The sequence below is a fragment of the Macaca mulatta genome, chromosome 17 (genome assembly GCF_049350105.2).
Source record: "Macaca mulatta isolate MMU2019108-1 chromosome 17, T2T-MMU8v2.0, whole genome shotgun sequence".
Classification (NCBI taxonomy): domain Eukaryota; kingdom Metazoa; phylum Chordata; class Mammalia; order Primates; family Cercopithecidae; genus Macaca; species Macaca mulatta.
The window spans coordinates 18,242,617-18,265,005 of record NC_133422.1 but is presented as its reverse complement, the minus strand read 5'-3'; the positions used below and the strand labels follow the sequence as shown (position 1 = coordinate 18,265,005).

The following is a 22,389-nucleotide window of genomic DNA, read 5'->3' as shown; positions in this document are numbered from 1 at the left end:
ACTCTGGTTGGTAGAATAACGGCTTCCCCAAAATGTACATGTTCTGACCCGTGGAATATGTGAATATGTTAGTTTACACAGCAAAAAGTAATTAAGCTTGAAAATGGAATTAAGTTTGCTAATCAACTGACCTCAAGATGAAGCGATTATCCTAGGCTCTCTGGGTAAGCCCAACAGAATCACAAGGATCCTTTTAAGGGGAAGAAGGAGAAAGTCAGCATAGAGAAAGACTTAAAGATGATATGCTGCTGGCCAGGTGCGGTGGCTCACGCCTGTAATCCCAGCACTTTGGGAGGCCAAGGCGGGTGGATCACCTGAGGTAAGGGGTTCGGGACCAGCCTGGACAACATGGCAAAATCCTGTCTCTATTAAAAGTACAAAAATTAGCCAGGTATGGTGGTTCATGCCTGTCATCCCAGCTACTCGAGAGGCTGAGGCAGGAGAATTGCTTGAATCTAGCAGGCAGAGGTTTCAGTGAGCAGAGACTGTGCCATTGTACTCCATCATAGGCAACAAAAGCAGAATTCCATCTCAAAAAATAAAATATAAAATAAAATAAAATAAATATGGGATGCTGCTGGCTTTGAAGCTGGAGGAAGGGGCTATGAGCCAAGGAAAGCAGCCAGCCTCTAAAAGCTGGGAAAGCCAAGAAAACAGATTCTCCTCTTGGGCTTCCAGACAAACACAGCCCTGACTACAACCTGACTTAAGCTTAGACTCAGTTGGAACTTCTGACCTCCAAACTGTAAGATAATAAGTTTGTGTTGTTTTAAGTCAGTAAATTTGTGATAATTTGTTATAGCAGCAATAGGAAATTAATATAGTAACTCTGAGAAATTTAATTCTTTAAGACTCAATTTCTTCCTAAGTAAAATGAGAATACCAGAAACCACTGACTGTTCCTATAATAATCAAATGACTGACCTGGGTAAAGTTTGTGTCACATATGAAGTATTTAATACACGTTGTTTCCTATCTCTGCCCTCTGTTTTCTGGCCCACCTACTAACCTGCCACCATAAATCTTGCTATGATGTCCACATTCAAAACTGGAGGTATGTAATTAAGAGATAATTGTTTAATAAATATTACAGAATTATCTCTTAAAATATTAGAGTAATTTTTTATAGTGAAAGACAAAGAGAGAGGGAGAAACTGGTAGAATGAGAGCCATTAGTAAATACTACAGAAACACTGTTTACATACAGCTTATTGCTGGAGGATGTAAATTGACTTCTGAGCTAGTAAATGCTCTGAATAAGGATTCCAGGAATTCCAAGTTCAAAAGATCAGGCCAAACCACGCTTTATTTTCATTAATAATAAAAGGGAGAAGGAATTGTAAAGGGGGTCTTAGTCCCATCAATTCTTAAAAGCAGCAAGAATGCAGCTTGATTTCACCTGTTCACAGTAGAAGAAGGCAAATGGATGGGTCCAGAAACACCTTTTCACCCCTGGAGTAGGGTTGTCATAATTAATAATGCTAACCAGATAAGATTCATTTAATAGCTCATCTCTTAAACGTACAGACTTTTTTTAAAATACTGCAGTTTTAAAAATAAGTTATAGAATGTAGTCATACAGTGGAATACAAAGCAATCATTAAAAACAACTGTAGATCTATATTCTTTGATCTAGAAAGGTGTTCAGAACATGCTATGAAATGTGAAAGCCAGGCTTCAGATGAGTATATGTTAAATGATGTGTTTTTGGGTAAAACACATCATATGAAAAAAGACACAGCTAATTGCTAATTGTGATTCTCTCTAGTTGGTTATTTTTAGTTTTGTACTTGCTATTTCTCTTATAATGAGCATGTATACTTGTGTAAAAAGAAAACCTGAAATAAACCTCGTTGGTGAAAACTCACCGTAATAGTCTTTCGGGTACCAAATGGCAATGTTTTCTAGGAAAACATTCATGTTTATCAAGATGAGGATTTCACCATCTGTATCTGAAAGTCATTTTGTCAAGTGAACCTTGAATCATGGAAACTTAGAACAAATATGTAGCCAAGTCTCTTACCTCTTGTGCATTTGCTTTGTTATTTTCAATTAAAACCGCGAATGGTGGCTCATGCCTGTAATCCCAGCACTTTGGGAGGCCAAGGTGGGTGGATCACTTGAGATCAAGAGTTCAAGACCAGCCTGGCCAACATGGTGAAACCCTGACTCTACTAAAAACACAAAAATTAGCTTGGGCATGGTGATGTGTGCCTGTAATCCCAGCTACTTGGGAGGCTGAGCCAAGAGAATCACTTGAACCTGGGAGGTAGAGGTTTTAGTGAGCTGAGTTTGTGCCACTGCACTCCAGCCTGGGCAACAGAGCAAAACATAGTCTCAAAAAAAAAAAAAAAAGTACTTACGCAAAATTCTAATCAGCCTGCATCCAGCTTTCCCACAGGCCAAAATATTTACTGCATATCTTGGCGGTTCCACAGCATTAGCACTGCATATTCTCAACTTTAACCTTCTGTACCTTTCCATGTGGAAAGACCCTTTTTCTGTTTTTCTAGGGACTCATTCATCCCAGTGGGGCAGGACATGGGAAGAGGAAAGAGTAACATCTCCCTATTGTTCCCCTAAACTATTTTAAAACAAAATAAATCGGTTTTGAAGCCCTTAACCTGAATGGTTATTCAGTCTTGACTTGAATACTTCTAGTGACAGGAAGATTCTTATCACATGGCAGCTCACTCAGTGTCAGACAGCACTTGTTAGAGTTTCTGCTTCATGGTTAGTCAAATCATCTCTTTCTCTTTCTTCCAGTCAGTGATCTTGGTTCCAAATGAAGGTATTTATAAGCATTTATAGCATAAGCTTTCTATACCTGGATGCACAGCATTGGGAAAAAATAAAAAGGACATCTCACTCAAATTTTTGTCTATGTGTGTACACATACACACCTATGTAAAGTGTGTGTGCCTGTGCACATGTGTGTTTTGGGAAGATAAGAAAGAGCAGGCCAGGCGCGGTGGCTCATGTCTTTAATCCCAGCACTTTGGGAGGCCAAAGCGGGCAGATTACCTGAGGTCAGGAGTTCGAGACCAACCTGACCAACATGGTAAAACCCAGTCTCTCCTAAAACTACAAAACTTAGCTGGGTGTGGTGGCACACACCTGTAATCCCAGCTACTTGGGAGGTTGAGGGAGGAGACTTGCTTGAGCCACGGAGACAGAGGTTGCAGTGAGCTGAGATCGTGCCACTGCACTCCAGCCTGGCCAACAGAGCAAGACTCTGTCTCAGAAATATAAAGAAAGAAAGAAAAAAAAGAGCAGAGGTAATTACTGAGCCAACAAGGTGGTGGTAGGTATGAGGAAAGGGAATGGGAAAGAAAGATATAGAAGAAGGTTTAAGCTGAGAATATGCTGTGCTGATGCTAAGGAACCACCAATATATGCAGTAAAGGTTCTGGGGTGTGGGAAAGCTGGATGCAGGCTGATTAGAATTTTGCATAAGTACCTATTTTGAAATGAAAATAGCAAAGCACACTGCAGGAACTGGTAGCAGGACAGACCACAGGAAAACAGTGAAAATCAGCAGTGAAGAAAAGGTAGTAGACCTCTGTAAAGATCTTTGTCTTGGGTGAGAAAAGAAAGCTTCTAAATAGCTGATCTATGTAGAAAGAGCTCTCTTCTAGGTTTTTTTAGGGACTGATTCATCCCAGTGAGGCAGGACATGGAAGGGGAAGAGTCACATCTCCCTAGTGTTCCCTTTAACTGTTTTAAAGTAAAATAAATCATTTGCCTTCTTGCTTATACTCTGTCTTAAATCAACTCTTCATTTACTAGGCAACTTTGGAACTCAAAAAATTCTAAGTACAAATTATTTCAAGAAATAATTTATATTCATATAGCACTTTATAATTTATGGCAAATTTTCATTTATGTTATTTCATTTAAGCTTAGACTGAGGTTAAATTAATTTTCTTTCACAAAAAGGCATTCTTATTCATACATGGAATACTGGAGACCAGAAAAATTAACAGATTTGACCAAAGTGACAGCAAATAAATGGCCGAGGCAGGATTTCTATCATTCCCTGATAAAACGATCATTCTAGATCCTGAATTCTCTCCATCAATCTTTAAATACAAATCTCTCTAAGACAATTAATAGGGCCATTATATACATCTATATAGCACTATTTTGTAAAAAGCATTGCCTTCTACATTAAAAAAAAAAAAAAACCAACTGGGTGCATTAGAAGTGATTGTTGGATAGATTAAAAATCTGATTAGGATCTACAAACAGATCAGGTCTGATAGGCCTTGTATGTAGAGCTCTGTATCAGCCAGCAAAGGCCATGTGCGTCTCCTTCTGCTCCTCGGCACTATCGGTCAAGCCTTCCAACATTATCTGGGGAGACAGTCCACTTTTCATTTATTTGGGAAGGGCAAAGGAATCCTTTCTGCATCTCATCCACCCTTCCCTATTTTTTGAATTATTTCCTTTGGTACGTAGTGACTATTTAAATGATCGAAATGTGATGGGATTTCCGGTGTACAGGGTTTTTTTTCCCTCTATTGCATTGGTTATCTATGTCTCTTATAGAAGCCACTTGACAAAACACATTTAAATAAATATGATGTCAAAATTTTACAAATGAGGCCATAAAATCTACAAAAATAATTTTTAAGTTTTTTTTTTTTTTTTTTTGAGACAGAGTCTCACTCTTGTCACCCAGGCTGGAGTGCAATGGCACGATCTCGGCTCACTGTAACCTCCACCTCCCAGGTTAAAGAGATTCTCTTGCCTTAGCCTCCTGAGTAGCTGGGATTACAGGTGCCCACTACCACGCCCAGCTAATTTTTAAATTTTTTTTATTTTTAGTAGAGAGGGGGTTTCACCATGTTGGCGAGGCTGGTCTCTAACTCCTGACCTCAGGTGATCTGCCTGCCTTGGCCTCCCAAAAGTGCTGAGATTACAGGTTTCAGCTACTGCGCTGGGCCAATTTTTAAGTAATTTTTTAAAAATTAAGTTTTTTTAAACCAAAAGCTATATAAATATATCATGTACAACATGATATGTACATATATATACATTGTGAAATGACCAAATTTGTGTATGTTGAAGCATATATACATTATGGAATAATAAAATCTAGCTGATTAACATTTGCATTGCCTCACATAATTATCATTTCTGTGGTCAGAACAGCTTACATACACTCTCTTAGTAATCTTTAAGAATACAATATATGTCACTAACTATAGTCACCATGTCATATAGTTTTAAACTTACTCTTCTATCTAAAATTTTGTATCCTTTCGCCAACATCCCCCTCCCCCAACCTTTGCTCAGTCTCATGACTTTTGTACATTTGAAAGGAATACATTAAATTTGACAGGATACAATTGAATGTTTTTGATCAACAAATTATAACTTCACTTTCAGAAGTATTTGATGTCTATACATTTGATGTCATTTTAAATGGGTTCTTGTAGCCCCATGCCCTGTGGTCACATCCCTTAACTCAAGATTCTAATTTCATTTCAACCACTGATTAATAACAGGCTTAATACAGCATTCACACAGATATCTTTAGTGAGCAAGTTCACTCGTTTGAATATGTGACTGATCAGCCACCACGTGCATGGCACGGTGCTTTACACTGCTCAGCACACAAATACGACTGTGACAAGGCTTCTGTCCCTAAACAGTTTATCGCTAGAACCACAATGCCAACAACTCAAAGCTGGTCGGGTTATAATCAATTCAATTAGAGTACCATGGATCCTGGCTTCCAAGCAGTAGTATTATTGATGCTATAGCCTCCACAGTTCTTTGATGTTGGAGGCTGTCTCCTGCATTGTGAGATGCTCAGAGGCATCTCTGGCTTCTCTACCTACTGGATATCAGTAGCATTCTATCCTTTTCCCCCAAGTGGGTAAGTCAAAAATGCCTCCAGTCATTGTCAAATATCTTGGGAGGGACAGTTGAGAACCATTGGTTTAGATACAGAAGAAAATAAAGCTTGCTTTGGGATAAAAAAATACAACAAGATTTCATGGAATTTAATGTGTATGAGTGGTGTTTTAAAAGTAAGTAGAGGAACATGAAATTGTACTTTGGAGAAGGGATAGCATGAATATGTATGTTGACTTGTGAAATAAGCACCATAGGTGAAATCCATTTGAGAGAGAATATGGATAATTCACAGGAGATAAAAATGGAGCAAACTGTTAAGGCCATAGAATGGCTGATCTTAAATGCATGAGCTAGAGTAATAAATACATAACACAATCTAGTCAGTAGGTAAAGCAAGAAAATCAAAGCTTTTTCAGTAGGTGATGAAAAATGATGCCATAGAATAATATATCCATAATAAGAGTATGCATTATAGATTCATTAGGTTATGTGTATATGTTCACATTCTTGTGCCATATAGTCCTTGTCACATTCCTGAGACACTGCTACATTATGTTTTCAGGTTTACAGATGAGGAAACAAAAGCTCTGGGAGGCTAAGTGACCTGCCTGATGTCACTCTGTTGATAAGTGGCAAAAACTGAGCATTAGACTTATTTTCTCAGTTTAAATCCAGGGTTCTCATTCTCTCAACTGCAAAGACTTCCTCTGTGAAGCACTGTGGAGGAATCTGAGGCTGGGGAGACAGGAGAGAGAACAATACTTAGAAAAGTACTGGATTAATAATTCAGTAACTCAAGCTACTAGGGTGATGCCCAGAAAAGTTAGGTAAAAGAAGATCAAATTAGATATAAATGAAAAATAGCAGGTTGTGAGGACTATTTGGACAGAGGATGGGGGAGGAGGATTACAAGATGTTTAGACGGTTGAACGAACAGACATACCACTGAAAGAAATGGGGATGACAGAAGAATCACATCTGATACAGGCACTTAATTGCTATGAGAATTAAATGCTGAATCATGTTACTGTCTAGGAGTAAGTCAGAATGTAATAAAATATTTTCAGCCTTTTTTAATATTATTTCCTAAGAGGCTAATTTTGGCACTAGTACCAGGAAAATTTTATTGACTTATTAAAGTATGAAACTGGTTCCCAAATAGTAATACACTGGAATCCCACGGGAAAAGTCTGTGTGTGTATTTGTGTGTGTGAGAGAGAAAGAAAGAAAAAGAACAAGAAAGACAGAAAGAAAGAAGAAAAGAAAAAGAAAAAAAGAGAGGAAGGAAGGAAGAAAGAGAAAGAAAGAAAGGAAGGAAGGAAAGAAGGAAGGAAGGAAGGAAAGAAGAAAGAAAGAAACAAAGAAAGAAAGAAAAAGAAAGAAAGAAAGAAAGAAGGAAAGAAAAAAGAGAAAGAAAGAAAATGTGTACATATATCTGCCCGCCTTAGGGCAACTGACACGAAAAAAATTGAAATGTATACAAAATGCTTTCTATATTCTAACTAATAAATATATTAAATGATCATTAAAATACTTGAAGGGTCTATGTAATATATTGTCCTTGAGGAAGAAAGAAGAATATAGCAAAACTTGTATTTAGCTATTTTGGTAGATTCTAAGGCAGCCTAATCAGTTTGATCTACTGCTTATATTAAGGAAACTTGGGCTTGGTGATACAATCACTATGAAATAAGCAACTACCTAACAAGGCGGAATCATATTTTTCTAGAATATTGCAGAAGAGCCCTTAGCCACATCCAGTGTATACACCACATGCTTCCGCTCTGTTCTGTTGCATCTAGTTCTTTAACTCTCAGGTGCCGGGCGCGGAGGTTTACGCCTGTAATCCCAACACTTTGGTAGGCCGAGGCGGGCGGATCACGAGGAACACGGTGAAACCCCGTCTCTACTAAAATTACAAAAATTAGCTAGGCACGGCAGAAGGCGCCTGTAATCCCAGCTACTAGAGATGCTGAGGCAGGAGAATCACTTGAACCCGGGAGCGGAGGTTGCAGTGAGCCGGGATCGCTCCACTGCCCTCCAGCCTGGGCAACAGAGCGAGACTCCCTCTCAAAAAAAAAAAAAAAAAAAAAAAAAAAAAATTATCAGTCTCAGAAACCCACAAGATAAGCCACTGCATTTAAAACGGTTTGTGGTCACTCTCAATGCTTGAGGATATTAATAACAAAGTGTTGAACACATTTTTAATCCAGGTTTTTAAATTTACATAAACTCAGTTCACTTCAGTTTTTCCATAGAAAAAATTTCTTTAAAAATCCTACAATGCTTTGAAATTTTTTGGGAAGTAGTAAGACTATTTTAAAAACTATCTATGCATGAATATAATACACTTATGATCAAAGACATTAAAACTTGAGGAATCTTCTATTTGTAAAAAAAATCCCATTCCCTGAAATATCAAAAATCAAATGCTGTATGGTATCTAGAATTCTAAAGACTCTATAACACATGGTTTTCACTATATTCACTATGTGTGTTCATACAGTGAATATTTAAACAACATGGTAAAAAATATAGACCCCTAAGACAGCATCTTAAAACAAGCGATTCAGTAATATTTCCAGATAGGTTTACTTTACGACATCATTTAGTAACATCACTTATTTTTTTAATCTAGTATAAAATGCTTTGCTAGTCCACTTTATCTCTTAGTGCTACCTTTGTCTTACATTAAATGAAACAGACATGAATTGCCATTTAACTGACTCTCTAATGTTTACTTTTACTACATACATACTGGCTGGAGGTGAAGATGGGGAAGGGAAGGGAAAGGGAACTGGTGGTTGTCTCAGTTTTATCAAAGTGATGCGGAGACATGGGAGAGTAAAGTGAGTCCATTACGAAGAGGGTATAAACTCACTCCATTCTCAACAGCATCCAGAACATAAATCAAGAAGGTACAATATGCTTACTACATGAACCAAGTCAAAGAAATGGCAGCATCTACAAATGCTAGAATATCTGGAAGTGAAATCTCTATGCTAGAAACATACCTAGGGGTGTACAAATAAGGAGAGCAACTTCATTTACAAAGAGGAAGAGTTTGATGTCATCATAAAAGTATATGCAAACAACTGCAGGAAAGTATATGTCCATATACACCTATGTGTCCTTGAAAGATATAGAAAGTAAGCACAAGCTTCCATTTATTTTTACACTATTTTTAACTGGTAAGCCTATTCCGTTTTTCTTTAGATCCTTCTCTTGACTTCTGAAGTTACTCCACGTGCAACTTTAAGAGAAAATAGAAATCAACAATTCACCTGTGCTTTACATTTATTTATGACTCACTCCACACATATTTATTGACCTCCCACTAAGTGCCATGTGGTGACTAAGGCGACTCAGCACTGAAGAAGAAACACAAATATGAATGAAACAGCTCTTGCAGTTGGAAAGCTTTGTAAACACGAATGTATATAAGGAGTTCCAGTACAGAGTTTCAGTACACCAACTGTTAAAGTGAAATGCATCTCGACTGGTTAATAGATAAGCAGAAAGTTTAATCAAAACTTGGCAGAGCCAGGGTTCAAGGCCAAACTGCCTACAGCTCACTTCTCATTGGTCCTGAAGTACATAGATTCACCTGCTTAAAATTTGCATTCCAGTGAATAATTTTTGTGACTTCATCTATAAATAGAGATACTGAATATATAAGTCTCATATATTTTTGAAGTCTTAGAAATAGTTTGAATGTAATTGCTTTCATTCAGGAAAAGCTGAGTAGATTTAGCACCATGACCAGTATCACTGATGCTTTTTGTGTTTTTGTTTTGTTTTGTTTTGTTTTGCGACAGAGTCTCACTCACTCTTGTCACCCAGGCTGGAGTGCAGTGGCACGACCTCAGCTCACTGCAACCTCTGCCTCCTGGGTTCAAGTGATTCTCCTGCCTCAGCCTCCTGAGTAGCTGGGATTACAGGTGTGTGCCATCATGCCTGGCTAATCTGTGTGTGTGTGTGTGCGTGTGTGTGTATTTTTAGTAGAGCAATGTTTTCACCATTTGGCCAGGCTGGTCTCGAACTCCTGACCACAAGTGATCCACCCACCTCAACCTCCCAAAGTACTGGGATTATAAGCATGAGCCACCGCGCCCGGCCATCACTGATGTTAACAGCAATTTTCTACCAATTGGGACTATAAGTCACTTAATAATAACCAGTTTAAAGGTAAAGTCATTAGAAGGGTTTGGTACAGTATCTTGTGCCAAATCATAGCCCTATGAAACTATCCTTCAGCTTGTGAAAGCCACTTTAAACAAAAGATGACATCAGAATAAAAGATTTTTAAATTATCAGTGTGATTTGAGGAGCAATTTGTACCATGATATAGCACTTATAAGCATTTTCATATAACATAGGGATATGTACCTATGTAGTATATTCTACTGCATAATATTCTAACAACCTTTTACATTATATTATATATGATTAAATATTTGTTCTGCCCTGTACATCACTTGGTAAGCAATCATGTATTTGTGTACATGTATGTATCTATATATTTACATAGTTTTATGTACATATATAATATTTTACAATTGGCATAATGATTTACATTATTATATAAATCAATATACATCAACGTTCTGAATCTAGCTTTGAGATCAAAATATGAGTAGTTATGGGAAGCACAGAGGAGGTGTCTGACCCTGAGGATAGGGGTAGAAGGCATCAGGAAGAAAATGTGCTATATCTACTGAATCTCATGCAGAGGCAGGGGATTGAGGAAGACAGGAAGTGTGCATGAAGTAGCATGGCATGTGCAGGAATCCTGAGTAGGCAGCGTGATTGCACTGGGTCAGACCTGCACAGTTTGTACAATATGAGAAGAGTCTGAATTTTATCCTGTGTCTAACACACAAGAGAACATTGAGACTGGGTGCGGTGGCTCACGCCTATAATCCCAGCACTTTGGGAGGCAGAGGCAGGTGGATCACCTGAGGTCAGGAGTTCAAGACGAGCCTGGCCAATATGATGAAATCCTGACTGTACTAAAACTACAAAAAGTATCTGGGTGTGGTGGCGAGCACCTGTAATCCCAGCTACTCAGGAGGTTGAGGCAGGAGAATTGCTTGGACCTGGGAGGCGGAGTTTGCAGTGAGCTGAGACAGCACCATTGCATTCCAGCCTGGGCAACAAAAGAGAAATTCTGTCTCAAAAACAAAACAAAACAAAACAAAACATTGAGAGTTATAAAGTAGAGACAACATCAAATTTGCACTTTAGAAAATTATGGCAGAACAAGGGAGGAAAGACTTTTTTTAAAGGTTATTTATTTATTTATTTATTTATTGAGACAGAGTCTCACTCTGTCACCCAGGCTGGGGTGCAGCGGCACAATCTCAGCTCACTGCAACCTCCACCTCCTGGGTTCAGGCGATTCTCCTGCCTCAGCCTCCCAAGTAGCTGGGATTACAGGCATACGCTACCAGGCCCGCTAATTTTTGTATTTTTAGTAGAGATAGGGTTTTACCATGTTGTCCAGGCTGGTCTCGAACCCCTGACCTCACATGATCTGCCCTCCTTGGCCTTCCAAGGCACTGGGATCGTAGGCATGAGCCACTGCGCCCGGTCTAAAATCACATTTGTATTTTTAGGTAATTTTGGAAACAGGCTGTATCCAGGTCAGAGGGGAAGGCAACAAGAGACAAAGAGATCCATTATAATAGCATTGGAAGAATTTTTTTTCCCTCACTCAATAAATATTTATTGTGCTCAGGCACGGAGGGTACATCAACGAGAAACAGATAAAAATCCTGGCTCTCATGGACAGCATATGATATTATAGTGGGGGTAAATGGCTAACATGAATATAGCACTTACTTTGTGTCTATGATTATTTTAAGCAGTTTACATCTGTTACGTCATTTAAGATAAACTTCAATATGGTTCTGAAGGAACCAATGGCCATGGAGAATGGGTAGGAATCTTACTCAACAGAAATTCAGGAACCAGGGAAAGCTGGCTGGATTTAGCACCTGGGAGGACATGGATGGTGAAACAAAATGACCCTGAGGTTTAGGTGGCAAGAAGAAATTAAGAAAACAATTTCCTAAAGGATTAAATGTAGCCTACCTTTCTTAATTTTATAGCAGTGATGCAATGCACTTAATTTTTGGCTATTTCTGCATAAAATCAAGTAAAGCAAGAGAAGAATTACGGGAACACGAAATGGTTCTTTTCTTTCTTGGGGATTTCTAAAGTCTACCAACCAGTTTCACAAGTTTATTTTCAATTTCTGAAGTGGCACTCTTGAACTATGCTTAAAAACACTGTTTTTAGTGTTCTCAACTCGTGCCTCTAACAGCTGGATAAGTAGAGTTAAAGGTAGTAGGTGGCACATTACCAAGATGAAATGATTAAACCTTCCTGTGCTAAAGAATCCAGCAGAGGAATGGAGAGCAGGCGCTTCTTCTCTCTCAGCCTGCAATAATGTAGTCAGAGCTCCCTGGGAACAGAAAGAGGACAATTGTGTCCTCACTTCCTTCATCAAAAGCTACTGTGAAGGCTGCTATTTTCTAAGCTTAGCATGAAATTAACATGAAGAAAAAGATGTTCTAAGTTGAAAACCAAATATAGCTATATAATTTTATTCCCTAATCTTTTTCTTTTAATTTATTTGTTCCAAGAATACTAATACTCTGCAAAAAATGAATCCTATCTAATGGTAATTAGCTATAACTGAATAATTCATTCTGGAAACTTCTCTCCTAAAAATGTAAGAATTCTAAGTGTAAAACTTATGAAGGTACACTGTTTCTTTAACATTATATTTCCTCGATGAAACATTGCTTATATGCAGCTACTTGGCAATTTTTTTTTAATTATAAAGGGGCAGAACCAGACTAACAAATTAATAATCTTAGTAAACTTGCACTAACTGTTCGGAAACAGAATTTTAAGGAAAACGTTTTCTTCTCATTTATACAAACATTTTTGCTCTTAGAAAATGTACATTATGAAATCAATCCACATTTGTGAAGCAAGAACAAAAGTACCTATACTTTATTCATGTGTGTGATTCATGCATTCATCACTGTGTCACAAAGTTAAACTTCAATGAATCTTACTTTTCCTTATTTGCAATGAGGATTAAGTATGACATTTGTCCCTTTGAACTCATTGGGATATTGCAGAAAGGTACAAGGCTTTAATACTTATCAGGTAGAAAGTTTGTGATTGTAGCTGTGAAATAACATGTATTCATTACCCAATCATTACTTACAAAAATATTAAAATTACAAGATTCTGAAAAGCACATAGTTTTCCTCTAATCTCAGGAAAAGTAGGAGTTTACATTTTCATAAAATAAAATCAAGAAGTACTCTTTTACTACAAATTGTTTCCATAAGCAACTTTGAGCTTCTGAAGGAACTTGTTAGGAGTATCTACATACACACAACACTCATTTTCCAATGACCCCAATAAGGAATTTCAAGTTCCTTAATGCCTAAATTTACTAGTTTTACAAGCTTTTCTCAGTGCCTAAATTTACTAGTTTTCTCAAAGGTACATTTATTTAGTTGCTTTTTTCTCTATGATATTGACTAAATGGGGCATCTGGCCACTGGGGTGACTATGTCATTCTCTATATAGCAAAGCACATTTAGGCAATTCCAATACCTGAATAAACATGGCACTTAGTCAATCTCTCCAACCATTTATGGCTCAGTGTATTAGAGATTTGCAATCAAAACTATCCTTTGAACCTCATGTTTGCTAAACCCAGATGTTTGGAAGGGTTATATTTTGATCAAATCAACATACTGTATTAACCTTCAAGCCTATGAAGTTTACACTTCAACCCTTAAAAAGGAGAAATATAACATGCAGGCTGAGCTTCAGAAATACAGTGGGTTTTAAAAATTTTCTGTTATTTGGCCATAGTGAAAACTCCTTTGTTAGTATTTTCGTAATGAAAGTATTTGTTAAACTCCTTACAACCTGTGAAATGACTTTGGAAGCCTCCTTAGCATTGAAACGCTGCACTACAGAAGGGCGCACCAGGTTTTGACTTTCCATCCCTGTGTATTTCCCCATCTCTCTACCAACACCAAATGAACAGTCTAACTGTATGGACAGCCACTGTGAGAAAGACAGGGGAAAGGAAGAAGAAAGGAAGAAAAGAAGAATGGGAGGGAGGGGAAATAAACAAAGACAAAGAACAGAATAACTCTGGAAGCCCTCAGAGTAGTAGCTACAGTAGCAGCAGCTACCTGCACAGTTGTTACTATGTGACAGGAACTGTGCTGCATGAATGACCTTATTTTCGTGAATTATCTACTTAATCTTTAAAAGCACCCTATTAGCTAGGTACTATTATTATCCCAACTTTATAAATGAAACGGAGGCTCAGAAAGTCTCAGTCCCTTGGCTCAGAGTCACATCACCAATTATGGTAAGAGGCACAACCAGTATTTGTTCCAGCTCTCACTCCTAAAGCTGTGCTTCTAACTGTGATGGAAGAAAAGATAAGCAAGATCAAAAGGCTGGCCTTCCTGTATACACATTTCAAAGAAGTAAGAGGTCTCATAATTAATATGTTTCTAATGTCCTCTTAATTTCCTCCCTTGAACCTAGCCCATGCCCCTCTAGTCTATTTCATCTCCATAAATGGCAGCACCATTCTCTGCTGGCTATAAAACCCAGAATCATGCTTACGGTCTCCTTTTTTCTTACCCTATACTCCAACCCACCAGGAAGTCTTACAGATTTGGATCCAACATTATATTCCTTATTCTTCCCATATGACATCTATCTTTCTGCATCAGTCTCATGTCAATCTTCCTGTTTCCCCTTGCTGCCCTCCTATACATCCTCTACAGCTGCAAGAATCATTTTCCTAAAACACAAATTGGAACACAATGCTCCCTTGCTTTAAAATGATTTAGTTGGTGATATGGTGATATGGTTTGGCTCTGTGTCCCCACCCAAATCTCATTTCGAATTGGAATTCCCACGTGTCGAGGGAGAAGCCTGGTGAGAGGTGATTGGATCATGGGGGCAGTTTCCCCCATGCGGTTCTCATAATAGTTAATGAGTTCTCATGAGATCTAATGGTTTAAAAGTGTGGCACCTCCCTTCACTCACTCTCTCGCCTGCTACCCTTTGAAGAACGTACTTGCTTCTCTTTCATCTTCTGCCATGATTGTAAGTTTCCTGAGGCCTCCCCAGTCATGCATAACTGTGGGTCCATTAAACCTTTTTTTTCATAAATTAGTCAATCTCAGGTAGTTCTTTAGACCAGTGTGAAAACTGATTAATACAGGTGGGTTCTCTTTTCTTTAGCACAAAATACTTCCCTGGGAATACAAGGCTCTGCATCATTGGGCTTTGATCTAGCTCTCCAGCCTCATCTTGTTACCCTCTCTGGTTTGTTCATGGAGCTGCAGCATGCTGGTGCTCTTCTGGTGACTTGAACACACAAAGTTCAGTCCCTTTACACATGCTTCTGCTGCCACCTGGAAAGTTTCTTCTTCCCTTCTTCTAGTGGCAGCTTCATCCTGTCCTAAGTCTATACTTAAATACCACCTTTCAGGTGCCTTTCCTGACAGCTGTACCTCTATCTGTGGCTTAATTATAACTGTCAGAATGCTTTAAACAAAGTTTAACTCGTTTGTCTACTGTTTTATCCTAAGGATGAATCTCAGGTCAAATATCATGACTGTAATATTCATCATTGTTTTCCCAGATCCCAATGGACACCTGAAACATGGTGAGTGGGTGCTCCAAAAATATTTGTTGCGTAATTCAATAAATAAATGTACAGGGAATCTTGTTTTAGCAAATAGGAGTCATCATAGAAACTTTGACCCTTCTTTTACATTGCATTCTGGTTATCTGTTGCATTATCTTAGGTTCTAGCAAATACAGAATAATTACAATTACCACTGTGTGCTTCTCCTTTGAAAGCAACTTTCCATTTCTCCCAGCCATCAGAGCAAATGTAAAGAGATAGACTGAGATACTATCAAATTATTAACGTATACCACAAATAAATATTTGATTTGAGATTATGGTACTTTAATCACCTATGAAAGATTTGCTTAGTGTTTAAAGGGTGACTATCATTTGTTCTGAGTAATATGAAATCATGTGAAATGTCTAGAAATGTTCCTAACAAGAACTCATTGTCACCCAAAGGTTTAACAATTTAAAAAAATGTCCTCTGAACTAAAACCAATGAAAACAGTATATTCATATTATGTATAATTTTGGAATGAATCTAAAGAATAATAATAAATAAAATTGAGTTTTACTTTTCTATCTAAAAGGTATAAAAACTTGACTTTATACTTTTCTGTCTACAAGGTTTAACTTCGTTCTTGCACACAGTACAGGTACCTTAATAGAATCATGCTTTTAAAGGCAGGGATCTGGCCTAGAAACACCCTGATGACTTGATCTGTTGTGAACTGCTCAATGAAGAGTGAAAGGCTTACAGACGTTCAGCCACAGTAGCCGACACTCCTTCCCAAGATCTGTATTCTAGTAGACCTTGTGCTCTCTTACAAATTAAAAATATTTGTATCAGTGCCTGACATTACTTCACCATCTTATTATAACTCCCTGAGGCACTAGCATCTTTCCTCTGGTTCTCATGTCACTAGCAATTAATTTTATTGCCAAGAATGCTTGCTTTTTTCTCTGAGCTGAATATGTCTGTATAATCTTTTAATGCTTGTACTCAGACCTCTCTTTTCTACTTACTCTATTTCTATTTTTCCAGCCCTTGATTTACCTTCCAGCTAATTATCAGTAATTATTTTGCCTTCAACCCCAAAGTTGTTGGTCATTTTTAAGCAAAAACTTGTACTCCTTCTATTAAAAATGAAAGGCTTCTGGTAGTCTCTTTGTGTTTGAGGAGTCAATCATCAAATATGGCACAATTCAAAAGCCTTGACCTTAAATGACATTTCATATATAGAAATGACTTTGCAGCTTCTACTATGTCAAGATACTATTTATAATATCCTTCAATAGCATATGAATCAAGGATCTTGGGGGATGGAAAATTGGGCACCAAAGGCATAATCAAAGACAGCAGCAAAAATATGTCTGGCTGTGGCCCAGATAACACTATAAGGGCCAACACAGATATTATGTCTGCCGCCCCAGTTTCAATGCCAAACTCAGCAGGCAGAACTCACTGAGACTGCGTGCCTATGTCATATGAGAGGTTTCAAATAAGGAAGCAGCAAGCTGGTTTTCATAATGAATACAAATGTAAGACTCCTCCTACCCAATATGTCCAGCCAGATGATCATGTATTCTAATTTTTTCTTAAGCCCATCAAGAAACAAGCTGGATCTGATGCTGAGGCTTTGAGACTTAAAACAAAGAAATAAAAAGTTTACACGAGGACTTTTTAATGAAAACTAGAGGTACTTTTTGCTAATATTGTCTTCTGCTTCTCCATCTGTCCTAATGTTATCTCATACCACACAAGAAAATACTGGGGTAACTGAAAATACAGTAGTGGTGCTGCTGGCTTGAAAATTTTAGTGACTTATAGGAAATCCTATTTCCTTTTAGATTTTAAATTGTATAATTATTTAATCATAAACTGACAAGTTTTTTTTTTTTTCTGAAAAGGCTTCTTTAAGAATAATACAAGCTCTGAACTGGTGGTTAATACTTCAATCTTAAGTACATTTCACTGAAGATTTCAAAGGAATTTTCACAGCAGTTGATTTAGTTAATTTCATGCATTTAAAAATGTGAAAGCTTCACTAAAAAACTTTCCTGGTGCCGTAGGGATTTAAATTAATGCTAGGATAGGACAACGTTCTAAAGGAATGCAAAGGGTCTACCGGGAATTGTTTATAGGAGTTTTTCTTATAATACTATTTAATTGATCTTTATATCAAAAGAGAGCAATTGTTTTTCTCCTGTTTATCCATTCATTTATTTTAATATTTGGTAAGTATTTACACCTTGTGCTCAACCTTGGCACTGAGGTACAAAGATTAATGATACCTTTTTTGATATGAAGGAATTTCTTCCTTACTAGTGGAGGTTTTCACATTAGCAAATAATCATAATACGAATTTTTACTGTAAATAAAGTTGGGGATAAAAGCATAAAAAAGAGTGAGGCTAATTTTGTCACTGTGATGTTGGGAGCAACTTTGGAGAGGAAATGATATTTGAGCCTAGTGTTGAAGAGTGATTAACAATCATTAGGGTTGAGGGTGGGGCGTGCCTGGAATAGTTATGGGAGACTAGCTTTCACATCACAATAAGGTGCTAGAAGGGCCTGACAAAGCACTTTCATGCTAGAATACTTTATAGAAAAGTTACAGAGAGTTGAACACCGAGAAAGAATCAGATAAAAATGTTTGACTACAAAAAGGATAAAAGAATAAATGTTTTATTTCCCCCCAACAAAATTCCAGAGTACTAGATCTGGAATTAGAATTCAAAGAGGTAATCAACAAAGGAAAATGGATTTCCCAGGTCTGTATTATTATAAGTTACCTTCATGAGGATATAAAGCGTGAAAACCGAAAGAAATGGAAGACAGTTAGCTAAATCCATAGGCAGGTGCTACACATATATACACCAGCGCATTAGATGAAGCCACAGATAGCGGGAATATATTCTTGAACTTCAGAGTTTGACCTTATACTTTGTAACGATGCATTCACTTATGGTGACTGGCCCAGAACACCTGGGTGAGTGCCTTATTCTGATATCACATTTTCATGCTCTTTACTAGTATTCCAATAAACATACTGCATCATAAAATAATCATTTTAAGAATTACACTATGAAAATAACTATTGGGTACTAGACTTAGTACCTGGGTCACAAAATAACCCGCACAACAACCCCCGCTTGACGTGACTTTATGTATATAACAAACCTCCACATGTACCTCTGAACCTAAAACAAAGGTTTTTAAAAAGAGAATTATACTATGATACCAAGAAAGAGTACTACAAAGTTTAGGGCTCTACAACTTTTAAAGCATTTTAAAATAAAAATGCACACTTTAGAAAACACAATGCTCTTTGTCTATCCCAAAAGCAGATCCCACTCAGACTTCACTCACATCTATTAAACATTCCTAGAAAGTTGGTCAAGTTTCTAGACAAAGTTCAAGAGTCCCCCCCTCTTATCCCTATCCTGAATAAATGTGGAAGTTATCGCTTATTATTGTTTGAGGAAAGAATTTGAGATTGAAAGCAGCCTCTAGTTGCCGAGCTGTGTAGCTTGAAGGAGGACAGTTACTTATCTTGCTGACTCAGTTTCCTCATCTGCCAAATAGAAATCATACTAAGTGTTTTTTTGTTGCTCACAGAGATGTTACGAAGGCAAAATCGCATAAGTAACAATAAATAACATAGAAGGTTTAAAATCTAATTGAAAGAACCCTAAGATACAAGGATCTGTGTATGTGTGTGGACATGTGCTATATCAACCAACATGTATTAACTCCAAATACAGTAGACTTCCCCTGAGGTAAAGACCCTGATGTTATCTATTGCTCAGATAGTGCTCTCTTCTTTCATTTGGTAAAAGTCCCAAAGCACTCCAAAACTTCAAAGGTAGTAACTCTTTCCCAAGCATAGTCCTTTTAGTAATGGGTAGTAACTAATCCATTACTACATCGTAACGGAAGAATCCTGTGGCAAGCCAGATTCCCATGGTAACACAATTAAATCTGAAACAGGAGGTCTTAGCCTTCTGTTCTTCTCAATCTCTTCTCCTACTCTAAATCCCTTACATTGAATTATGTTTTATTTTTAAGGTTATTCAAGGATTATGGTTGCCCCACTAATTTCCTTAGATAGTTACTGTTATAAAACCAATCACGTTGATTTGAAGAAGATGCCTTTATCAGATTGGAAAGCAAGCTGGACATACAGAGTTCTCAATTTTATGCCATTGTGCCCTGACTTGCTTCCCAGGGGTGAAATACTCACAATTTTCATATTTTATCGGGATGACTTATAGATATGCCTACTATCACTGTATAGAGTAGACGACAATAAATCACTACAGCTAATTAGGTTTAAACAGTATTGCACTTCTATTCAAGCATTAGAACATTTATAAGGCAATGCAAAAATCCTAAAAAACATTTAAGAATCAGATTAAAACAATTTAGAGATATGAATGTGACTTTTTAATCTTGCAGGTCTCTGTGTTTATTCTGTCAAAGGACAGTTTTCTTATATCAGGGGAATTAAAGTAAATTCTATTCAACAGCTTGCCAAAATCTGCCTGAGCTCCATAGGTAATGTTATGCCAGTAAAGAGGAAGAGTGTAAGAAAGAAAATCTGAAATTTTTATCTCTCACGTGAAACTGTCTCTCTAAAAAGACTCCTAAAATGATACGTTCCTACTTCCATAAAGACAATCTTTAGAGGCCTTGCCACATTTTCAGCAAATTCAAACATAAACCCAGCCTCTTCAGCTAGGCATTCTTCACTTAATATTTTGCATTTAATATTTTGAAATATGATACTATAGAATGTTTTCCAAAATTGGAATAGAGACCAAAATTTTAAAGTAAAGGCTACCATTCCACCCAGCTAAGGTAAAATAATGTGTGTGTGTGTTTGTGTATGAGCAAAAAAAAGCAAAATATTTTACTAAAAAGTACAGGATATTTTAGTGTAATCACAGCCATTGAATTTGAAACTTTTTTTGGTAATTTTACAGAAAGTCACACTTTCGCTACTGAGGTTTATTGTCATCTTAAGAGATAAACTTGGTGTTTTAAACCAATAATTTAAAATTGGTGTTTTAAACCAATAATTTCATCCTTAAATTTTGATATAAGTTACACAGATTTGGATTATTTCAAGGTCTCAACAGTTAGTTACAATAGAATTTCCCATTTGAGCAGCAAGGTTCAAGAAGTTTTTTTTTTCAGAACTTTGTTTTATGCTAGGATCCCTTTCATCAACATATAGAATACTAAACTATGATTTGGTTACTCAAAAAAATGAAGGCACTCACATGATTGACTCTCTAATTTATAGTAGGAATCAAACATTTGAACCCAACTTAACACATTTTTTTTGCCTCTCTGGCACACACTCAACAGTTGACATTTTTCAGAACTGTGATCATGTTGTGTCCAGTGATATTTGAAACAAATCATATGTAATGCTTCAAAAAACATGGAGAGTAAGGATGCAGTCATTTTGAGATAGACGACATAATAGTGTGCCATTTTTAAAAAGCATCATAGGGAAACATAACAGAGTATGAATTATTTTTCTCCTCCCTCTTTCTTCTCTCTCACATATCCCCTCAGTTCTGGTGTCCTGTTCACACAACACATGTACTTGGGGAGGTTATTTTGCTTCCCAAGAAAACATGCAAGAACAAAAACATCTTTATTAGCAATTTGAAAGTGACCAGTTTTTCTACTCATCCACAGGGTTAGGAAGACAAGAGATCCAAAGCTGAATGAAGTATAAGTGGCAGGCAGTTCTGGGGGAGTAATGAGAATAATATCGCCCAAGAGACTTAGCTCAAAAGTCATATCCTATACTCTGAAGTATTTTTTGCACTTAACCAAGAAAAATTTTTGGCTGGACTAGGTCACAAAATCCCTCAAACTAAGAAAATCATTATAAGTCCTGAGATTGGTGAGATAAAACAGACATTAATTTACTACTGATTTCTTGGTGAATGCAACACGTTATTCATCAGTATTAGCCCACACAGAACCCATGAGCAAATTAGGAAAAAACAGCTCCTTTGGGCAGCTATACCTGGGTGAGCATATGGCTATGAGTGGAACCACAGCTGAATTCCAACATCCTCTTACTGACTCAAGTAGGCAAACTCATGCAGGGTGTAACCTAAACAACTAGACGTGGAGATCCTATTTATACAGATTTCTTTCTTCAGTGCTTTACAAATAGTAAGACAAAAGTAATATAACTAGAACTTCTATCTATAGCCATCACATAGTAGGGTTGTGTCATAGTGAGACTGTAAAATTGTCTACAGCAAATACCAGGTTAAATTTAGGTGATCATGAAATGCTCCTTGATAAAGACTTCTTGTAATAATGTCATCAAAGAGCAACCAAGAAAAGTCTCTCTCCTTGCTGTCACTCCCAGGAGAGGGGAATACTTACCACCATCTTCAACTGCAAAATAGAACATATCACTTGTGGCATTAGCCCCTTCTCTTAAGACATAGCATATTTTCATGTCATCAATGTCAGCTAGAAAATAACCAAAAAACAAGATGATTAATTACCAGAGTAAAATTGATGATTCATTATGGTAAATTGTATTGACTATTAGTTTTCCTATAAACATGTTTAAATTCCTTTTTCCTCCTAAGAGAAACAGTGCTGTTTCATTTCTCAGATCTCTAAGCCCCTAGATTTCAGCTGTCTCATGGAAACCTGATCCCTTACACAGATAAATAGAGTGGAAGAGTTAGTTTACAATAATAGCAAGGTGTTGCCCCTCCCAGTGGTATTTGCATGTTCATGCACCAAAGGAATGACTATCTAAATATG

The 22,389-nt window shown here is 37.2% G+C and overlaps 1 protein-coding gene across 1 annotated transcript in view; it reads right to left on the bottom strand.

The window, feature by feature from the left end:
• The window catches only part of FREM2 (FRAS1 related extracellular matrix 2), a 180,176-nt gene that overhangs the window by 145,557 nt on the left and 12,230 nt on the right, over positions 1 to 22,389 (bottom strand). The window contains exon 2 of the mRNA XM_015120958.3: positions 21,997 to 22,086. Within this exon, the coding sequence (XP_014976444.3) occupies positions 21,997 to 22,086 (90 nt within the window). The remainder of the gene's footprint in view (positions 1 to 21,996; positions 22,087 to 22,389) is intronic.